General features: G+C 40.9%; 1 protein-coding gene across 4 annotated transcripts in view; it reads right to left on the bottom strand.

Moving 5' to 3' along the window:
- Positions 1-18,819, bottom strand: part of LOC133400079 (netrin receptor UNC5C-like) — a 332,980-nt gene that overhangs the window by 139,616 nt on the left and 174,545 nt on the right. For all 4 annotated transcript variants that reach the window (XM_061672304.1, XM_061672302.1, XM_061672305.1 and 1 more), the window contains one exon: positions 519-755. In XM_061672304.1, coding sequence (XP_061528288.1) covers positions 519-755 — 237 coding nt within the window. The remainder of the gene's footprint in view (positions 1-518; positions 756-18,819) is intronic.

Below are 18,819 nucleotides of genomic sequence, written 5' to 3'. Positions count from 1 at the left end.
AAAGCTATTATACACCCATACAGTACATTACTGGAAGCAGTGCTGCCAAGAGAAACAATATAACATGAAATGAATAGCCTGTTGGGAATAATTTAGTACAATTTCATGGAGCAAATATTTTTGGGTTGTATATTGTCACTGTCAGGCGGAAACATCTTATGTCCTAATATGGTCAATTTAATATTTTTTCACAAATTGATACTATTTTTACAAATTATTAGCCAATTTAAAGTGTAGAAAACAGCTTGCCAACAAATCTATTAACTCTATTGAACGCTGAACTGTCTGATAAGTGTTGTAAAAATCTGCCTCTTCCCTAACTCTGCAGCAGCCGTCGAGCATTAATTCACCTTCGCATTGAAAGAGTGAAAATAAGTTCGATAGATTTGAGTAAGCCTGTATTGTTCAAATGGATCGCTGTAACTCTTCGGTGCAAAAGGAACTGGACAGCCACAAAGGTGAGATTGATTTTTGACTATCCATCCATCGTTTATGCAACGTTATTGGTGATTCCTCACCTGAGTTCTCGTCCACACGTTCTTCCACTGTGTGGTCCTTCTGGTGGACCCACTCGCTGTTGCACTTGAAGTAGATCTGCGTGGCGGGGGTGGCCTTGCAGTAGAGGTTGACGGGCTTGTTCTTGACGATGTAGCCCTCGTCAGGTTCGAACAGGAAGTGCGGTAACGGCTCGGGCGGGTCAGACGGGAACGTCTCGGGCAGCTCGCTCAGGCTCAGGAAGTCGTCGTCGTCTCGCACTGTGAGGGAAGAAGCAAATGATTTGAATGGTAAGTCATAAAATGTTTTCTCTTTTTGTGGTTCACACCCATCCCCTTCCATTTCTCTCCATTCTTCAACTTTCCGCTGCCTTACTCTTCTCATGTACTTACTCCTTCTCTTCCATTTTGCTCCATTCACTCCATCCTACTTCTTCACCACTTCCAACTTACTCTTCTCCATCTTTCTCCTTTTATTCCCCCCTGCTTCTACTGCTCTTCCAGCTCTCTCTTCTCCTTCATCCTCAAGTCCGATCCTTCTCAACTACCAACTCTTTCGTCTCCATTCTCCATCCTGTTTCTTCATCTTCCCTATTTTGGTCCCTTGACTCCACTCAGCTTCTTTTTCACTTCCCACTCCTTCTCATCCATGTTTGTTCTACAATTCATATTCCTTATTCCCCTTCTCTTCCCAACTGCTTCTTTTTCTTCTATTCTATCTCCTTTCCACTTCTTCACCACTTTCTACTTCCTCTCCTCCATCTTACGCTTTCTCATCCATCCTACATCTTTTCCTTCATCCTGCTTCACTTCATTTTCCCGATTCATCTCAATTTTTCTGTCTCCTCCATCTTGAGCCATCACCTACATCCTGTTTCTTCTCCATTGCTGTTCTCCTTCGCCACCATGTTCCTTCTTTTTCAATTCATGTTGCTTTCAACCTGTCTCATCCTGTTCCCTTCCTCTTATTCTCCTCCATCCCACTTCCTGCTTCATCTCTACCGATCTTCTCGCCTCTGTTATACAGTATTTTCTTATACTTGCTGTTTTTTTCCATGTCCTACTCCTTTTCTTCTCCTCTTATGTGTTTTAACCTTACTATTACTTTGTAAAAACCAATAAAGTTCTTGATAAGGTCAAAGATCTCAAAGATCTCGCTGTCACTCCTGCGTCCTTTTCCTTCACCCGCAACCTCGATCAATAGCTTGTCAAGGTCACCCACACGGAGAGGATTACAAGTGTAGGTGGACCCATTCACAACAACAGATGCACCGCACACACTCTAATACACAATTCTGTGCAGTATCCTCCCCCGTCATCAGTTCAGTTACCTGAGCTTGTGTGGACTTATAAAACAGACAGTTTCAGCTAGTATTTCATAACACACAACCACACCCACACACATAGACACACATGCACACGCGCACGCACACACACACGCACACACACACACACACACGCACACACACACACACACACTGATGATCTTTAATTCGGTGTGTGTTATCTTGGGCAATGGTGGAAGTAGCTATGGGCTTAGAGCTATAAAAGCAGCTTAGGTAAAACAACAAGCAAAAATAACGAGGAGTGAGTAGGCTGCCCCCACTTTGATGTCACTGTGTTGACAGTCTCTCTGCCTGCTGTCCCTCTAATTAGTTCTCTGAGAGGAGGGGAAATTGTGAGACATTTCTGCCGCATAATTTCATTATGTGCCAGAAAAAAAGTTTCTCCCACTCGTGGGTCTATTTTGGTGCCGTGTCACGTTCGAGCATTTCTTTGCTCTGGTGAAAATGGCGACCGAAATGAATTTTCATGAAATATCTTCATGGCATTATCTTAAAACGACTAAGATGATCTGCCTCACAGTTCTGAGGTTTGTTGTTCAAATTGTTTTGAGTGCAAATGGTTGGCTGCCATTGAATGGAGACTGGTCTAGGGTCTAAGTCTGTCTTTAGCTAAATTGATTCCACCTCAACCGCAACTCTAATGTGGACAAACGCTCAAGAAAATGGATGGATGACTAAGATAACAGTTAAGTAAAGTCAAGTGAATTTCTGTAGCCCTCTATCACCAAAATGTCTTTAAGGGCTTCTAATAAACATTTAGCAATTCATTTTAATCAAATTAAAACTATCTACCAAGCTCAAAAACAACTTTCACAAATATCAAGCCCACAGTTCACAATGATAGTGATCACAGAGATGACTCAGTGGGTTTGAATCAATGCTAGTTATACGGTGTTCTCCCGCATGGTTGCGATTCGCAATTCTTTTGGGGAGATCTAGCGTCAACTATTTGCTGAAAAACTTAGCTTTTAGCTGTTTCTATACTCTTTTTGTGGCATCTTAGTGCCAAGGAACTATGTTGAAGTGAGTTGAGGAGCTTCATTATTGCAAAAGTAGCCCTTTGCTGCTACCCTGTGGCATTTATAGGCAATTATAAACCTTTTTTTGTCCCCTAAACCCTCAGAATAGCGGGGGAACACCGTTTACACTAATCTGTGCACACTGCAGCTCTGCATAGCTTTTGACTTCAACATGATAGCAATAGTGTAGTCTGGACAAGAAAATAAAATGGCCAGGTTGCTGCCAAGTCATGGTTGGAGAAACACAGCGTGGGCAAACTATTATTTAAATTAATCCGCCAAAATCAAAACGGTTTGCTTCCAGGCACAGTTTTGGCCACAGGCGGCTCGCAAAGAATGCACTTGGTTGTGTAATTTCACACTTGATGGGTGGGCAGGCACCCAATATACCCAGCAAGCAATTCAAAAGTAACTTTTCCATAATATGTCCCCTCTATTGTTAGTTACACATGAAAGAAAATCATAAAATTACGACAATGCGCATCGTTTATTCTTCCACATCCCCTATTTTCCACCACTCCTTGCGTCCCTCCCGCTTTTCACTCTGCAAGAACCAACGAACACTCACTGTCATCATCTGTCATTCGGCGCTGGGAGGCTCATTGCTCCAGTGTGGGAGCCATAAATTATTGATCGGTAAAGGAAACATGATAGCCCAAGAATGGGCTGGGCGGAATAGGCAGAGGAATTGATACAGAATTCCCTTTGTCTTTGAGCACGTCATTCCGTTTCCCCCATTCAAACTGCCCATTTCCTTTTTACACCTTCTCTCCCAAGCCGTCAATCCTCCACGTGTTTACCCGGTGGCTCCTCTCTCCTGATGACACCAACAGTGTGAATTACGGACCCTCGCAGCCCAGCTCATAAACGCTGTCATCAATAATGAATGGCTGCACCCGAACAATATCCCCGGTTCAATTTATTGTACCTTGTAAATATTGCACCGGGGGGCCCAAAACCTCCATTTATCCCTTTGCTCGTGGCTGCGCTTCAAAAACACCTTGCGGAACACGACCAATAAATATTGGGAACATCTATAGAAGATGAAGTCATCAGCCATGGACAATCATATTTGAGTGTGTCTGACAACTGACAATGGGTGTAATAACGGGGATACTGCTGACAGATGTACTGCACAGTACCTTACAGACTACGGACTCAACTGTCTGCAGACATACCACCATCTGCCTACTTGTGTACTATCAATGGATGTACTGACAAACATAGAAACAAACAACCATTCACACTCACATTCAAACCTACGGGCAATTTAGAGTCTTCAATCAACCAACCACGTGTGTTTTTGGGGTGTGGGAGGAAACCGGAGTGCTCGGAGAAAACCCACCCAGCAACGGGGAGAACATGCAAACTCCACACAGGCGGGGCCGGGATTTGAACCCCGGCCCCCAGAACTTTGACGCAGATGTGCTAACCAGTCGTCCACCGTCCCGGCTCCCCTATTTTCTACTGACTAATTAGGAATTACCCTGACACATGGTACCTACTGACATACTGTCTGCTGACATACTGTACTATGTATACTCAGACATACAATACTACTCTATTGCTCTGTTGAATAACATTGTCCACTGCCTGCAGATATAATGCTTAGTAATCTAAAGCCAACTAAGTTATAACCAATACCCTGTTGATTAATATTATATATGTCCAATGGACATCTTACCAACTCACTTGCTACCTACTGACATACTGTCTTAATGGCATACTGAGCTGTTGCCGAAAGACTACTAATGTAGTATCCAAATGTTCCTACCGACATACTACAGAAGACAAACTTCCTACTGAGATAATGTTAATCAACGTACAACCTACTGAGCTATGAGCAACAGAGGTGAATGGTAGCAGACCAACATATTACATGGTATCTACTGACATACAGTATTGTCTACTAACCTCTGGCCAATGTCCCTGCTGAGGTAAAACCTCTTGACATTTCTTCGACCAACTTAGTACGGCCTACCCTCAAACTACTTATCTACTACCAACAGAGACAGTCATCAGGAGTTCTACTGACATACAGTATTACCAATGAACAAGGTACCCAGTGACATGTGCCTATTCATGTAAATCCTATTGACTTATGTTCTACTTCACACTGTCTACCAAATAGATTTATGAAATGCCCAACAAGACATAAATCCATTCTGAATGACATTAAGTCTTTTAACGCAAAGCCTATTCACATACTGTGTACTGACTTAGAATTACGTACTGACAAATTGCAGTATACCATCGACTACACTGTCTCGTTACATGCTACCTGCTGTTTAGAGCTATAGCCTACTAATTGACAGAAAACAAACTGACAAACTGAAAACAGGCCTATTGACATACTACCTACTGACACATTGTTTATACAGTGCAGTATACATACCAGATAATGAAAAAAGGCACGCTGACATATTGCCAAATGACTTACACCCTACTGATACAGTTACTATGGACGAACAGTACTTCAATATAGAGATAGTGCTTACCAATGTACTAATGTCCAGACCGATGGACTTCCTACCACACACTGTTGAACAATTAACTGTGCCCTGATGCTTAAGCTACAGGCAGACTTTCAATTGATGTACTGCCAAAAGACTGATCAGAATCAGAATCATCTTTATTTGCCAAGTATGTCCAAAACACACAAGGAATTTGTCTCCGGTAGTTGGAGCCGCTCTAGTACAACAGACAGTCAATTTACAGAACACTTTGGAGACATAAAGACATTGACAAAAAACAATTGTGCAAAAAGATGCAGAGTCCTCTAGCACTTAGAGCAGTTCGAATGACTAATAGTGCAATGACCATTGTGCAAAGGGCGCCGAGACTTCAAGGAGTGTATGCGGTTTAAAGTGACGAGTAGTGCGATCATCTGGCACAATGTTGGTTGTGCAAATGTTACAGATACTCCTCAATCAGTGTGCAAATGGAGCAGATGCTACTCTGGCATGAGTGGCCAGTATATGCAAATAGTGCAGCATGGCGAGACAACTACAGTGAGTGCACGAGTAATACATAATTGGCCCCACAGAAATGTGACAACGAACTCAAGTCAAAAAATTGCCAGCTTATTGTAATGGTCTGCAACTGACTGACTGATGATGCACTGTTGATTGTGTTGCAGAGTGCCCCTGGGTATTATATCTGTCAGCAACCCCGACTAACATCCTTTGAGCCATTTCTACTGAAAGACTATATACTGTGTGTGTGTGTGTGTGTGTGTGTGTGTGTGTGTGTGTGCGTGCGTGCGTGCTTGTATGTGTATATATATATATATATATATATATTTTTTTTTTTTTTTTTTTTTGGGGGGGGCGTCGATGGGTCACTGATGGTGCAGTGGTACACTCACCTGACTTTGGTGCGGGCAGCGTGGGTTCAGTTCCCGCTCAGTGACGGTGTGAATGCGAGTGTGAATGGTTGTCCGTGTCTATATGTGCACTGAGACTGACTGACGACCAGGGTGTAGTCCTTTCGCCTGAAGTCACCTGGGATAGACTCCAGCGCCCCGTGACCCTAACCATGATAAACGGTGTTGAAAATGGATGGATGGATGGATGGGTATTTGCCTATATCACTTTTTTAAAACCGTAATCATACCACAAACTATGATGTTAAGACACTTTAATATCATTTCAAACTCATCGTACAACATTACAGTCCTTAAAAAAAAGGCTAACAACTGATTTAATTTTGGAAGTGCGTGTGTACATTTGGCAAAGACTCTTTACCTTCCACAAACAACCCATGTCAAAATTAGCTCCTGTCCGACATATAAAGATTTTACTTTGTCAGTCGAGATGTATCATTTCAACATACTTCCTTGACACCAATTGTTACTTTCCTGTTAACCAGGGCTTCTGCGCCATTTTGTGGATTCGTAGAGGTTCATAGAAGGAGCAACAAAGAGAGGACTTTCGGCAAATAGCTAAATATAGGTTCCACAGGAAAAAACAGGTTAATACATGAGTAGCGAACTGCGAACAGGTGGGGGTTGACACAGGGGGTAGCCTGGAGTGGCCACGGCCACCCTAGACTGTAACTGGGTCGACCCGATGGCAAACCACATTGTGTGTGTTTTTGTCACAAATGTTTTTGAAATCAATGTTTTTATTTGTGCTTTTCTCGATGCAGCTATGAACTGTTCTTGCAGTACATTTTTGCAGTTATGGATTACCTGCATTCTCAGACCTTTGCTATTGTGTGCAGATGCCAAAGTTTATTTATTACAGTGTTTCTGTAAAGTGTTTATTGTACACTGTAACAGATACCTCGCATGGGATGTCACAGCAATTTATGCTAGCAAGTAACACAAACAATGACATTTGAACAGAGGTTGTAAAGATTCTTTATAACCAGTACATATATATTAATATATATTGTCATGGATGATGATGGATTGAGCAATCTCAGATTTCTATCTGTCAATCAAGACGAGTCTCTGGATTTAGATGAGTTTGTAAATCTCTTTTCTACCAACCACCATAATTGCAGAATATAGCTGTTGTAATATACTGCAAAAAGTAAGGTTGCAGGGGTTCAATATGTTCTATTGTCAATATGTGTAATTTACTGTATAAGTCATAAATGATTAAAAGGTTATTTTGCAGTTTGTCTGTGCCCCTGATATTTCATAGGGAAAAAAATTTATTGTGTTGCTGCTAAATATGTACTGTCAGACTAGTAGCATTACGGATGGTTGGGAATCTTGTTCTCTACTTAGTAAGATTGTTCCCATAATTGCATGTAACTGATACATTGAATCCGTATTTGATAATTACACTACTGTCTGAATGTTAAGCAATGTAGCATCATAGTGTATCGTTCTTTCATAGTTGCCTATTTTAAGCGTTATGTGCCACCCCAAAATTACCACTGGTCTCACGCCGGCTACACCACTTAAATATTCTTTGGGCGCCGCTCCTGGGTTGACGCGAGTCCAAAGCTAAAGCCAAGTGGCATACAATACACTACGTATGTAGTTTTCACTAACTTATTAATGGTGTAATGACGTAGCAACCAAAGAAAAATGCCCTAGTTGTTTTTGTATGATTTTGAACTTATGGAACTACAGCGAACCCCCATTTATCATGGGGGGATCGTTCCAGACGGCCCACGACAGGTGAAATTATGCAATATTGAGAAACCGTGTTGAAAAAGGGAGTCAGTGAGTCTGTGTGCAAGTGTCTGGGCGAGTGCTCAGGCTGACAGCAGCTTCTGCGTATTGTGTTTTACTGTACATTCAATAAATGGCTTACAAGTGCATTGGGGACTTTGGCTCGCCTTTCCCACATGGGAGTACATTACAGTGTACTGTAAAAACCCATTAAAAAATGATAGCTTAAACAAACAGCTTACAAAATTCAAAGGCGCGAAGATGAACCGCGATATACAGTAATGTGGAAACACAGTAGAGCAAATTCTCATATGAGGACATTTTGGGGGATTTACACAATTCTGACACTTCCAGTGGGTCGATGCCGTGGAATTCTGAGCATCCCTACAGCCTGATGGCAAAGCAAGTCCAACACAACCAAATAGGGTCAAAATGCCACATGCTGGGGAGTCTGCATATGTCTTTCTGTCAAGCGTTTTCACACAAGGGTGAGGACCTTGTTTTCCTGCTAAGTGACGGCGCAAGATGCGTATCGGGGTGCAAGAGCCGTGCAAGTCGTGAGATCATAGCTTTTAGCGCCTTATCAGCAGCAGCTGCAAAAACACACACTGTCGACACAAAGGCACGCTTGCCATACATAGGCATGCTTAAAAAACACAGGCCTGTAGCCGTTACCCACTATCGAAAACACGTATGTTAACACACATAGCTGCCGTGACCACTTTTTATCGCAGAACACATTGTAGCATTCCCACAACAGTGAACCGACTTCTATATTACGATTCATTGTTTTCACCCCTGTATTGTGCACATTTTTAAGCAATCCATTTTTTAGGGATGTTTACAGTGTACACAAGCAAGTCTGAATTTGGAGTTGCGTGGCTTCATTGGAATACCATTTTGAGCCACATCATGCCGGGAAGTACAGGGGTTTTCTAGCAAGAAGACCAGGCAGAGAAGGTCCCCTCCTAAGATGTAGCAATAGTCTTTGTTTACTCAGAGCAGAGAGAATATACAGTATGTCTGTGAATATTGTGGTATACTTGGTTTGTATTACTGTTCTATGTGTTAATGTAGCAATTGTTCATAGGTTTGTAATTACCGTGATGCTTGTGTTAATTTCTGTTAGCACCTTTATGGCGTTTTGTATTATATGTTAGCATTAAGCTAGCAGACCTTCATTAGATTCAGATCCAGATTCAGAATACTCTATTAATCCCAAAGGTGCAATTCAGTTTTACAATCAACCCATCTACACTACAACAGTAACAACAATGAGGTAATAAATATATATACATACAAATGCATGTGTTACTGTACATACATACACATGCACACAAACACAGTTAAGGAAATTTAACTAAAATAAATGTAAATATTACCTGTTCTCTACATATTAGATGAAATTATATGGTTTAGGTGGACATTTTGGTGGCTAATATTCAATGTTCATCTTCTTTGTTTTAAAGTACATTTCAACTTGGAATGACAAATAAACAGCTTGAAGCAAGCACGCTTTGCATCTTATTTGGCCAACTGAGCGAGTGAGAGTGCGAGAACAGGTGCTAAGGAATATTTTAAACAATGTGTTTCATAAGATTAAGCGTGTTTGAATTAGTTTTAAATGTGTTTATGGCATGTGGGAGGGGTAAAACTATTTTAGATTTTTTTTTTCGTCATCTCTCTGTATTTCAGATTTAATTAAACTGATAGCTATTGCAGTGAATGAAGAAACATGACAGGGTGCGACCAGACATCCTCCTTTCCCTGGAGAGATACATTTTTGGGGGCCGCTGTCATATGTGACGTCAGACCCTAGTGAACCACACAAGGCCTCAGTTTGGTGAGCATCGAAGGAAAGAACTCTACACGCATTAGATTTTTTTCTTGACATTTTTGTAAATCATATTCCAAGAGAACGGGTGAACCGATGATTCACTGTGATTGGTTATGGCATGTTGTAGTATCTTAACCTGTGCACAAGACAAATACAAGCTGATATCATATACGCTGTAACTGTGGTCATTTTAAATGGGATTTTAAATACGATTTTCCACGTTAGACTAGAATTACGGGAATTCGGTTTCACAGTTTGAGTCCCCACGTGACCAGACGAGGGTGCCTGGACGAGCTCTCTTGTTGAAACCATCATCTGAAATGGTGTTATTTTTTTAGACCTCGGTGAAACTCTCAGGACCTCAGATAAGCGAGCTCAGCATGCGTTCTAGTATCATAACCTCATATTTCCAGTTTGAACCTTGACTGACCAGATGTACTCTTTTCCCCTTGACATGACCTCTTTTTGGAACCTATAAAAAATGACCAAGGGTATATACACTTCAGTATGACTGTTGCGTCAATGATCGACTATTTTTAGTAACTGTTCTTGAAGTCATTGAACAAACTCCATGCCACCCATTATTGTAGCACCACTCATCTGCGGCGATGCCACACAACCCATTTTTAATTGAAAGATTTTAACATTTGCAGAAACACGAGAATATCACTGACTCCCTTCACGAATAGTGTTTTAATACATTCCACTTCTACATTGCCCTTCATTATGATGTGACATTAGCACTTGGTATTAAAAAAATATATATATATTCTCTCCTTCAAATTTTAGGTCATAATCCTAATCCATTGTGGATTTAGTTTCTTTACTCATCTGGTATTCAAATATTCATGCATATGAAGTGTGAGGAGGTTTTGTTTACCTGCTTTTACCAGAGGATCTACCATTTTAACTCACAGTCTCTAAACGTATGCAAAATATGATCAAATATGATCGTTAAAAGCATTTTATGACGCTAATGCGCCTTTAATGGTGTTCTTATCATAATCGGAACCTATTAAGACTGTTATTGAACGTTTGTTTGGGGCTTTAAAGCCTCTTTTATCCAAGGATTTTTTTGGGGGGGATTGTATTTCCAGACGCGTTTCAAGCACAAGAACAAATCACATTCACAGCATGTAATCAGTCTGCCGTGTCAAAGGCATTCACAAGCAGTAATGAAATCAATAGAAGGAAAACTATTGCTTCCATGAATCTTTCACCTTTTTGCTCGTGTTCTTTCTTCCTTTTTTGTTCCGCATGTATTTTGTTGTTAAAGTTTGACAACAAACACCACTAGTTTCACTAACACTTGGTCATGTGTTATTTATTTTTTTATTTATTATTATTATTTTTTTGTAATTCCCAAAAACAGGTCCGGTCCAGGGAAAAGGGGACATCTGTTCACCCTGGGCTGAAAGTAAGATGCTCAAACCATTCACAGTGCATCACATAGAAGGACCGCAAGAAATGCCAAAGGAAAAGTGAAACTCGTAGAGAGGTCATCCATTGTTGCTCACTGAACTGAGGTCTCATGAGGTTCACTGAGGTCTTGAAAGACATCATATATGACGGCAGGGAAAAGGTTTTATCAGAACAGATTGTAGTTGTGCTGATGCCATATTGTAGCCATATTGTAATCAATCACAAAAAGCTCAAGTAAATGGTTCACTGTCATTAGATCATCTTATGTTTGTATTGTGCTTATTCAGATTGTAACCACTTACAAAAATGTAAAGAAAAACTAACAGATGAAGAGTTCATACATTGATACGCACTAAACGGAGGTCTCTCAGAACAAAAAGTGAACTTGTCTAGGGAAAAGGGGAAATCTGGTCACTACAAAGTCAACCATGGAACATCCATCTTATCAGATCATCTTATGTTAAGGATGCTAGAATTGTAGCCACCACAAAAGCCTGAGGAAAAGTCAAAAACCCAAAGACATTGACTTGAATTGAAGAGCAGTCTTGTAAGGTTCTATTGTAGTTTTGAAAAACATCATATTCGACCCCCTAAAGTGGACCAGTTCAAGGAAAAGATGACATCTGGTCACCATCCACTAAAACATGGAAATCCAATGTATTTAAAACCTCCACAGTCTTAACAGATCAGCTTGTGTTTGTTTTGTGCTTATGTTAAGATGCTCAATTGTCAGCATTCACATGCAGGAGATGACAGTGTGAGCCAGGGCTGGCCAACCATGACGGTCAGATGCCAAAAGACGGAACATGCTACGAGCTGTGCCCTTTGCTCGTCATAGTCAATTACATACTCGACAAGCTTTGAGGGCTTCTTCCAAAGTAATTAATAGTAGCAGGATGAAAAAGCGAGCACCTTTATGGGAACAGACAGTGACGGCTGCCTTTTGTCTCCGGCTCTCATTGACCGTGACATGGTGGGCCCTGTTGTGTAGAGCCCAGACCTAGATTTATAAGGGCCGCACAATCCCTGATCCCCGGTTAAAGAAGACATAAGGAAAAGAGTATTAAGACGCAGAGCGTATTACGTCGTTTGTCACTCTCACCGAAGTCCGCCATTGACTTGATTTGTATGTCGCCCTTTCCCCGTCATAAATCACTTCCTGGCTCTTCTTCACCACTTTGTTTGATCAGGAGGTACATCAAAGTTCAATGGAAGGCAATGGATCCACTGAGCTTGAACACAATCCAATCAAATGTTTGTGCGGCGGTTCGGATTGGGCAACAAATGACAAAAAATAAATATTTTCTCATGAAACCATCTTTATTTTTTTTGTGTGGAAGAAATCGCATTTACAGTGAACTCCTCTTCATAGGTTGTAGGTTTTATAGGTTCTAGACCCCAGGTCAAAATTAGCGGATATGGCGAGATAAATTCAAATATCTTTCTTTAAAACTACTCTTTAAATACATTTGAACCTATTAAAACTCACTTTTTAAACACATTGTAAATATATTTGACCAAAAAAAAAAAATAATAATTCATTCATTCATTCTTTCATCTTCCATTCCGCTTCTCCTCACTAGGGTCGCGGGCATGCTGGAGCCTATCTCAGCTATCACCGGGCGAGAGGCGGGCTACACCCTGAACCGGTCGCCAGCCAATCGCAGGGCACATAGAAACAAACAACCATTCACACTCACATCCATACCTACGGGCAATTTAGTCTTCAATACTGCATGTTTTTGGGATGTGGGAGGAAACCGGAGTACCCGGAGAAATCCCACGCAGGCACGGGGAGAACATGCAAACTCCACACAGGCGGGGCCGGCATTTGAACCCCAGTCCTCAGAACTGTGTGGCAGATGTGCTAACCAGTAAAAACAAATTGCAATCATAAAATATGTAGAACATACTGTACATATTGTAGTGCGTGTACGTGCATGTGTCTTTAAGAGGCGGGGCCTGGTCAGATGGCTGGTGACATCAGCAAGTCTGTGTGAGTGTTTGGGCGTGAGCTGTGACTGACAGCAGCTCTTGAGTAAGTGTGGTCATTGTGTTAATGTTATACAGTTCCCCCAGCGTCCAGTAAATGGGTGAAAAACGCATTGGCAACTGTGGCTCTCCTTGCAAAGGCCTCACAGTGAGTAAGTACAGTATAGCGTTAAAAACGAATTTGAAAAAGTAAAAAAATAAATAAAACATGATATAGCGATAGTGCGAACGATGAACTTCAATATAGTGGCAGAAGACTATATAATAATATGTATTATCCATCCATTTTCTTCACAGATTTTCCTCACTAGGGTCGCGCTGGCGTAATGGAACTTATCCCAGCTTAACTCGTGTCAAGAAGGTACAGTATATTGAAATGATACATCTTGACTGGGAGACAAGCTTTGTATGTTGGGGAAGTGCCAAATTTAGCCTGGGTTGTTCGATGAAGTTTTTTTAGGTGGGTCTTTTCCAGATGTACATGTACACGCGCACTTTCGAGTAATGTTGCGAGATGAGTTTAAAATGATATTAAAGTGGTTTGGGCGAGTTTGTGGTATATTTACAGTTTAAACTACATCGGCAATCCTAAACATTTGTAGGGGCGCCACACTCATATTCTTTGTGACAAGAAAGAAGATGTTTGGTGCGACTTCAGAGACGTACCCCCCAAAATTGTGTTTGATTTCAGAATGGTACGACCCAAAGTTGTTCAACTTTACAGTTTACACTGTTTATGCAATCAAGGCAACTGAGCTATTTGGATATGAACCCCTCAAACATACATGCATATTTCCCGTTATTACCTCATTATCATTCCGAAGGCTGCTTTGCTTCAAAGTGCATATTAGTTTTTAAAGCAAGAGTGTGTGTGGGTTTGTGTGTGTGCTTGTGTTTGTGTGTCTGGAGGGGGGAGGGGTTAGGGAAAACATTTATTTTTAAACAGACATACTAAGTCGATCAAATCGCATATGTACATTTATGCAGATGCGTCCCCATATGAGGTGTAGGTGCTGGGTGGGCATGTTCCCTTACTTGCCTTAGGAATCCATCCATACAAAGTCTATGTAGCATTTTTTTTTTTTTTTATATTCCAGACAAGAGTTTCACCCCAGTGTACAGCGCTCCCATGTTTCAGAGCGGCTGTCAGTTTGACAAAATAATTGGAGTCATCCGAGTTGTCGCTTTAAATGTGATTGGAGTGATCAAATGGGAGCGAGTTCTGCCTGAAGAATAGCAGATTGGAATTTGGGAGGGAAGAGAGTGCTGGTCCGTATTGGGAGAGACACATCTAGAAATTTGATGTTCATTGACCACATTTACAACATTGGAATATTGTAAGAACAAATCATTCATTTGTGTTGTTATAAACCTCCCACAATGCAGAAACAAAGCTGATTAACCCTTTAGGCTCTGTGGTGGCCATTCGCGTCCACCTCGCTTCCTTATTTGAAGCATTTTAGCTGTCAATTTCATTACATTTGCTTGATGCAAATGTAATGAAATTTCCCCAAGGTGAGGATTCAGCTTTTGAAATTAATGTAATGTTTACAAATTGTACCCCCAACTTCAAAATGATAGTTTTTTTTATGTTTTCTGCCAGATTACATCATTGATCACTTTTCATATTCTTGGTTTCTGAAAAAGGCGTTTAATGGCTTACTACAGTCCAATGAGGCAAAATAATGACACAATTTTGATTTTAAGAAGTGGAGACATTTTGTGCTGACCATGGAGAAGAATTATATTTTAATTTAAGCAGTGGAAGCTTCCTCTGCTGGCTGGAGTAAGACTACTATTCACCATATATGGAAAATACTGTATCGTACTGTAAGTAAGTCATTTTTTTAAGTTTGCAATTTGAGAGATTAAACAAAATTAAAATAAATGGACATTTTATAGTAATACCAATAACTAATGTTAGTATAATAATAACTTCATGCAGTAAAACAAGCAAAAAAACAAATTATTTTAAAAATTACAGACCATGTCTGTCGGTGGCAAAAAATTGGCCACAATCTGAAAGAAAATTATAAAAACTTTTACAATGGAACTAGGCCTCAGGGTTGAATGTATGATGAAAGTAAAACAGCTACTGCATTAGCAAAATATACATCCATACATCCATCCATCCATTTTCTGAGCCGCTTTTCCTCACTTGGGTTGCAGGCATGCTGGAGCCTATCCCAGCTGTCATCGGGCAGGAGGCGGGGTACACCCTGAACTGGTGGCCAGCCAATCGCAGGGCACATACAAACAAACAACCATTCGCACTCACATTCACACCTACGGGCAATTTAGAGTTGTCACTTAACCTACCATGTTTTTGGGATGCGGGAGGAAACCGGAGTGCCCAGAGAAAACCAACGCAGGCACGGGGAGAACATGCAAACTCCACACAGGCGGTGCTGGGGAATGAACCCCGGGCCTCAGAACTGTGAGGCAGACACTCTAACCAGTCCCCCACCGTGACGCCTGAAATATACATTATCTACCTAATTCTTCCAATAGGAAATATTGGAAATATAAATGTCCCTGGGTCAAACTGTCGCCATTTTAGAAATTCGAATAACTGTAAAACCAATGTTCTTTTCGCTTTTCATTACTTTTGTCATGCAACTGTAACAAGAAGTGAATCACTGTTCACGTTAAAAGGCAATATACTCAGTCTTAAAATGAAAGATGAATGCGTAAAGTGATCCGCGTCACAGATGTGGTTAAAAAAACTACATATTTAAAATTCTACTAGGGTTAAAAGAAATTCAACACTAAAATGTGAGCAAAAAATAAAATAGTCAGTTGGCAATTTGAATGTTAAAGTTTTGTGGGATGCTAGACATTTGAGGTTTCATTGTATAGAATGTAAAAAAAAAAAAAAAAGCCTTAACTTTGATGACAAAGGTATAATTTTGCTTATTAACATAACTAACCCTTTGAAAGAAGTTGACCACTGTAAAAAATTAAACAGTCAGTTGGCAGTTCAAACTATGACATTGCAACTGTAATGTATGAATGTATACAAACCTAAGAAACTGTAAGGCAGATGTGCTATTCATAAGCGCACCATGCTACCGACATGACATCCACTCAAGGTTAATTCTGTGTTCCGCTAATCTAGTAATGGAGCTCCGGAAACAACATCCACTGAGCAGCAGAAGGTGATGAGAGACGACAATACGGTTTTAATATGCAGCCGAGCCGTCACACTGACTCAATTAGCCAAGTGGGCGCGTGCGTCTCGCCAGCCGATCGCCTTAAATGATTCGAATGAATAGTTAACGTCATGTTACGAGATCCATTTGATGGGTGAAAACGTGCTGTTGAATCAGCTGAAGCGACGGCCGACTCTTTAAGGCAGTTATCTCGACAAACTGGAATACGGGATTAGGTTTTCAATTTGGCACATTTAAAAGAAGAACGTGTACTTCTGCTGGGGAGCAGCTGACGCGTGGGTGCTTGCAGGTAGGCAGTGTGACCAGATTTCTCTTTTTCATGGCTCTCACCGAGTGTTACATGAAGACATAGACGTCTTAGCGCATACGTGTCCTGATATGTCCCAAAAAGAAAACTACTTTGGATAAAAATGACAGAACGTATTGGTCTGTCCATGCAAAATGTCCATGTGGAAACAGACAGAATGTGCTCGGTTTCATATTCGCGATTTGCCACTCGTAGATTCAAAGATTCTCAGATTTTTTTTGTTAACCTATCATCCTTTATTTGCTGGGGAAAAAAAAAAAGAACTTACAGTCTAATTTGCTGTTTTGTACTCAGGCCAAAGCCCTTTCTAATATTAAAGTATTGCTTTGGTGCATTCTTGTGGCATCTTGGTGCCAAGAAACTATGTTGAAGTGAGTTAAGGAGCTTCATGTAGTGCTTTGTCACCATCTTGTGTAATGTTTATGCAAAAATAAACCTTTTTTGGTGGGCCTCAATGACTTGTAGATTTTCACGACTTGTAGTTACTGGTACGACAGTGGATATGAAGTCTACACACCCCTGTTCAAATGCCAGGTTTTTGTGGAAATGAAATGACACTAACTTAAATAATTTTAAAATGTTTTCCACCATTGATGTGACCTTTAACCTGTATAACATAAGTAAAAATAAACAACTGAGATTTTGGGCTCTCTTTTCATAGACAGCACATCTGCAGTGGGGCACAAATGCTGTCGGATCCTGATTTTTATACAAGCGCAAGGCTCGCTGCACTTTTGCAAATTTGGCAGACCAGTCCGCACCAAGCTGGGTGTTTCAGTGTAGCGAAGGTGTGTCCTTAGAGATGTGCCTGGCAGAGTGACAATTTGATGGCAGAAAGTCTAAATTTACATCTTGTTCAGACCATGTCGAACTGTCGGCGCAGGCTAGACCACCGGTCTATCACAATTTTGGCAAATTTGATCAGGGCACATGCAGAAAGATAATGAGGTCTGCGGACATATTTAAGTCGCCAGTGGTTATCACCAGCTCATTCTGTATTTACTAAGGTTACCCATTCACATTATGTTGCCACACCATGGCCAGAGAAGTGACAATGCTCCACTCACGCACGGATAGCTGCTATTACGCATCGTCCTCTTTTGTACAGAGAAGTCTCTGTCGAGACTGTCAGTTTCGCCACATTTGAAGGGAATGACAGGGTTAGGACTTTGATTCGTGGCGAATGAAGTCGGCTGTAAACACTCCCACATGGCGCAGCCTGCCCACTTTCAGATCTGCCGGGCTGTGCTGGTCTACGAAATTGCCACCACCGGTGTAACCTGCCGCTGTTGCACAGTTGTTGCGCCCGCCACGCTTTATTTATACCGTACACAAAAATAGGGCCCCATGTGGTTGCACAAGTGCGCACACCTGCTTGAAACTGGGGATTTGGCTATTTTTAGAATTAATCAATCACATTCAAACTTGTGGTAAATGGGAGTCAGCACACACCGGCCACACTTAAAAAGGCCTCTAATTAACCCCAAATAAAGTTCAGATGTTCTAGTAGGCTCTAGTAACCTACATCTAGATAGATTCCTAACCATTGTGTCGCAAAAGATCATCAGGTGAGGGAAATTATCCAATTTCACTGAACTGTTCTAAAGACTGCGTAAAGGCTTCGCTAATACAAATGTAGTAATTGGTGTCAAGGATTTAGTGTCCCACTTATATGCAACATTAAGCCACCTCTTGATCACAAACACAATTGTTGACCGTGGAACAAGTAAAAACAAAAAAAGAGTTAAAGTTAAAAAGCCACATGCTGCTTCACCATGTGCCAACTGCAGAGCATACGCAGACAGTTAAAGCATGGACTATATTTTCATTTGTGCAGGCATCACTGAAGGCACATGAATTCCACTTGTGATTAGTGTAGCAAATTTGTGAATCTATCACCAAACACAAATTATTTGCTGTGAAGAACAAACAAGAAAACATCTCCAATCATGCTAAATAAAAACTCCATTAACTTGCCACTGAGCCTTCAACTAATTCAGAACACAAATCATTCCCACCAAAAAAAAAAAAAAAAATCAAATAACATTTAATGTTCTACTCTTGTATTTCACAACATTGTTTAATCAAGTCTTCCTCG

Source organism: Phycodurus eques, chromosome 3, assembly GCF_024500275.1.
Source record: "Phycodurus eques isolate BA_2022a chromosome 3, UOR_Pequ_1.1, whole genome shotgun sequence".
NCBI lineage: Eukaryota > Metazoa > Chordata > Actinopteri > Syngnathiformes > Syngnathidae > Phycodurus > Phycodurus eques.
The sequence above is the reverse complement of the archived record's forward strand: the minus strand, read 5'-3'. Positions and strand labels throughout refer to the sequence as shown.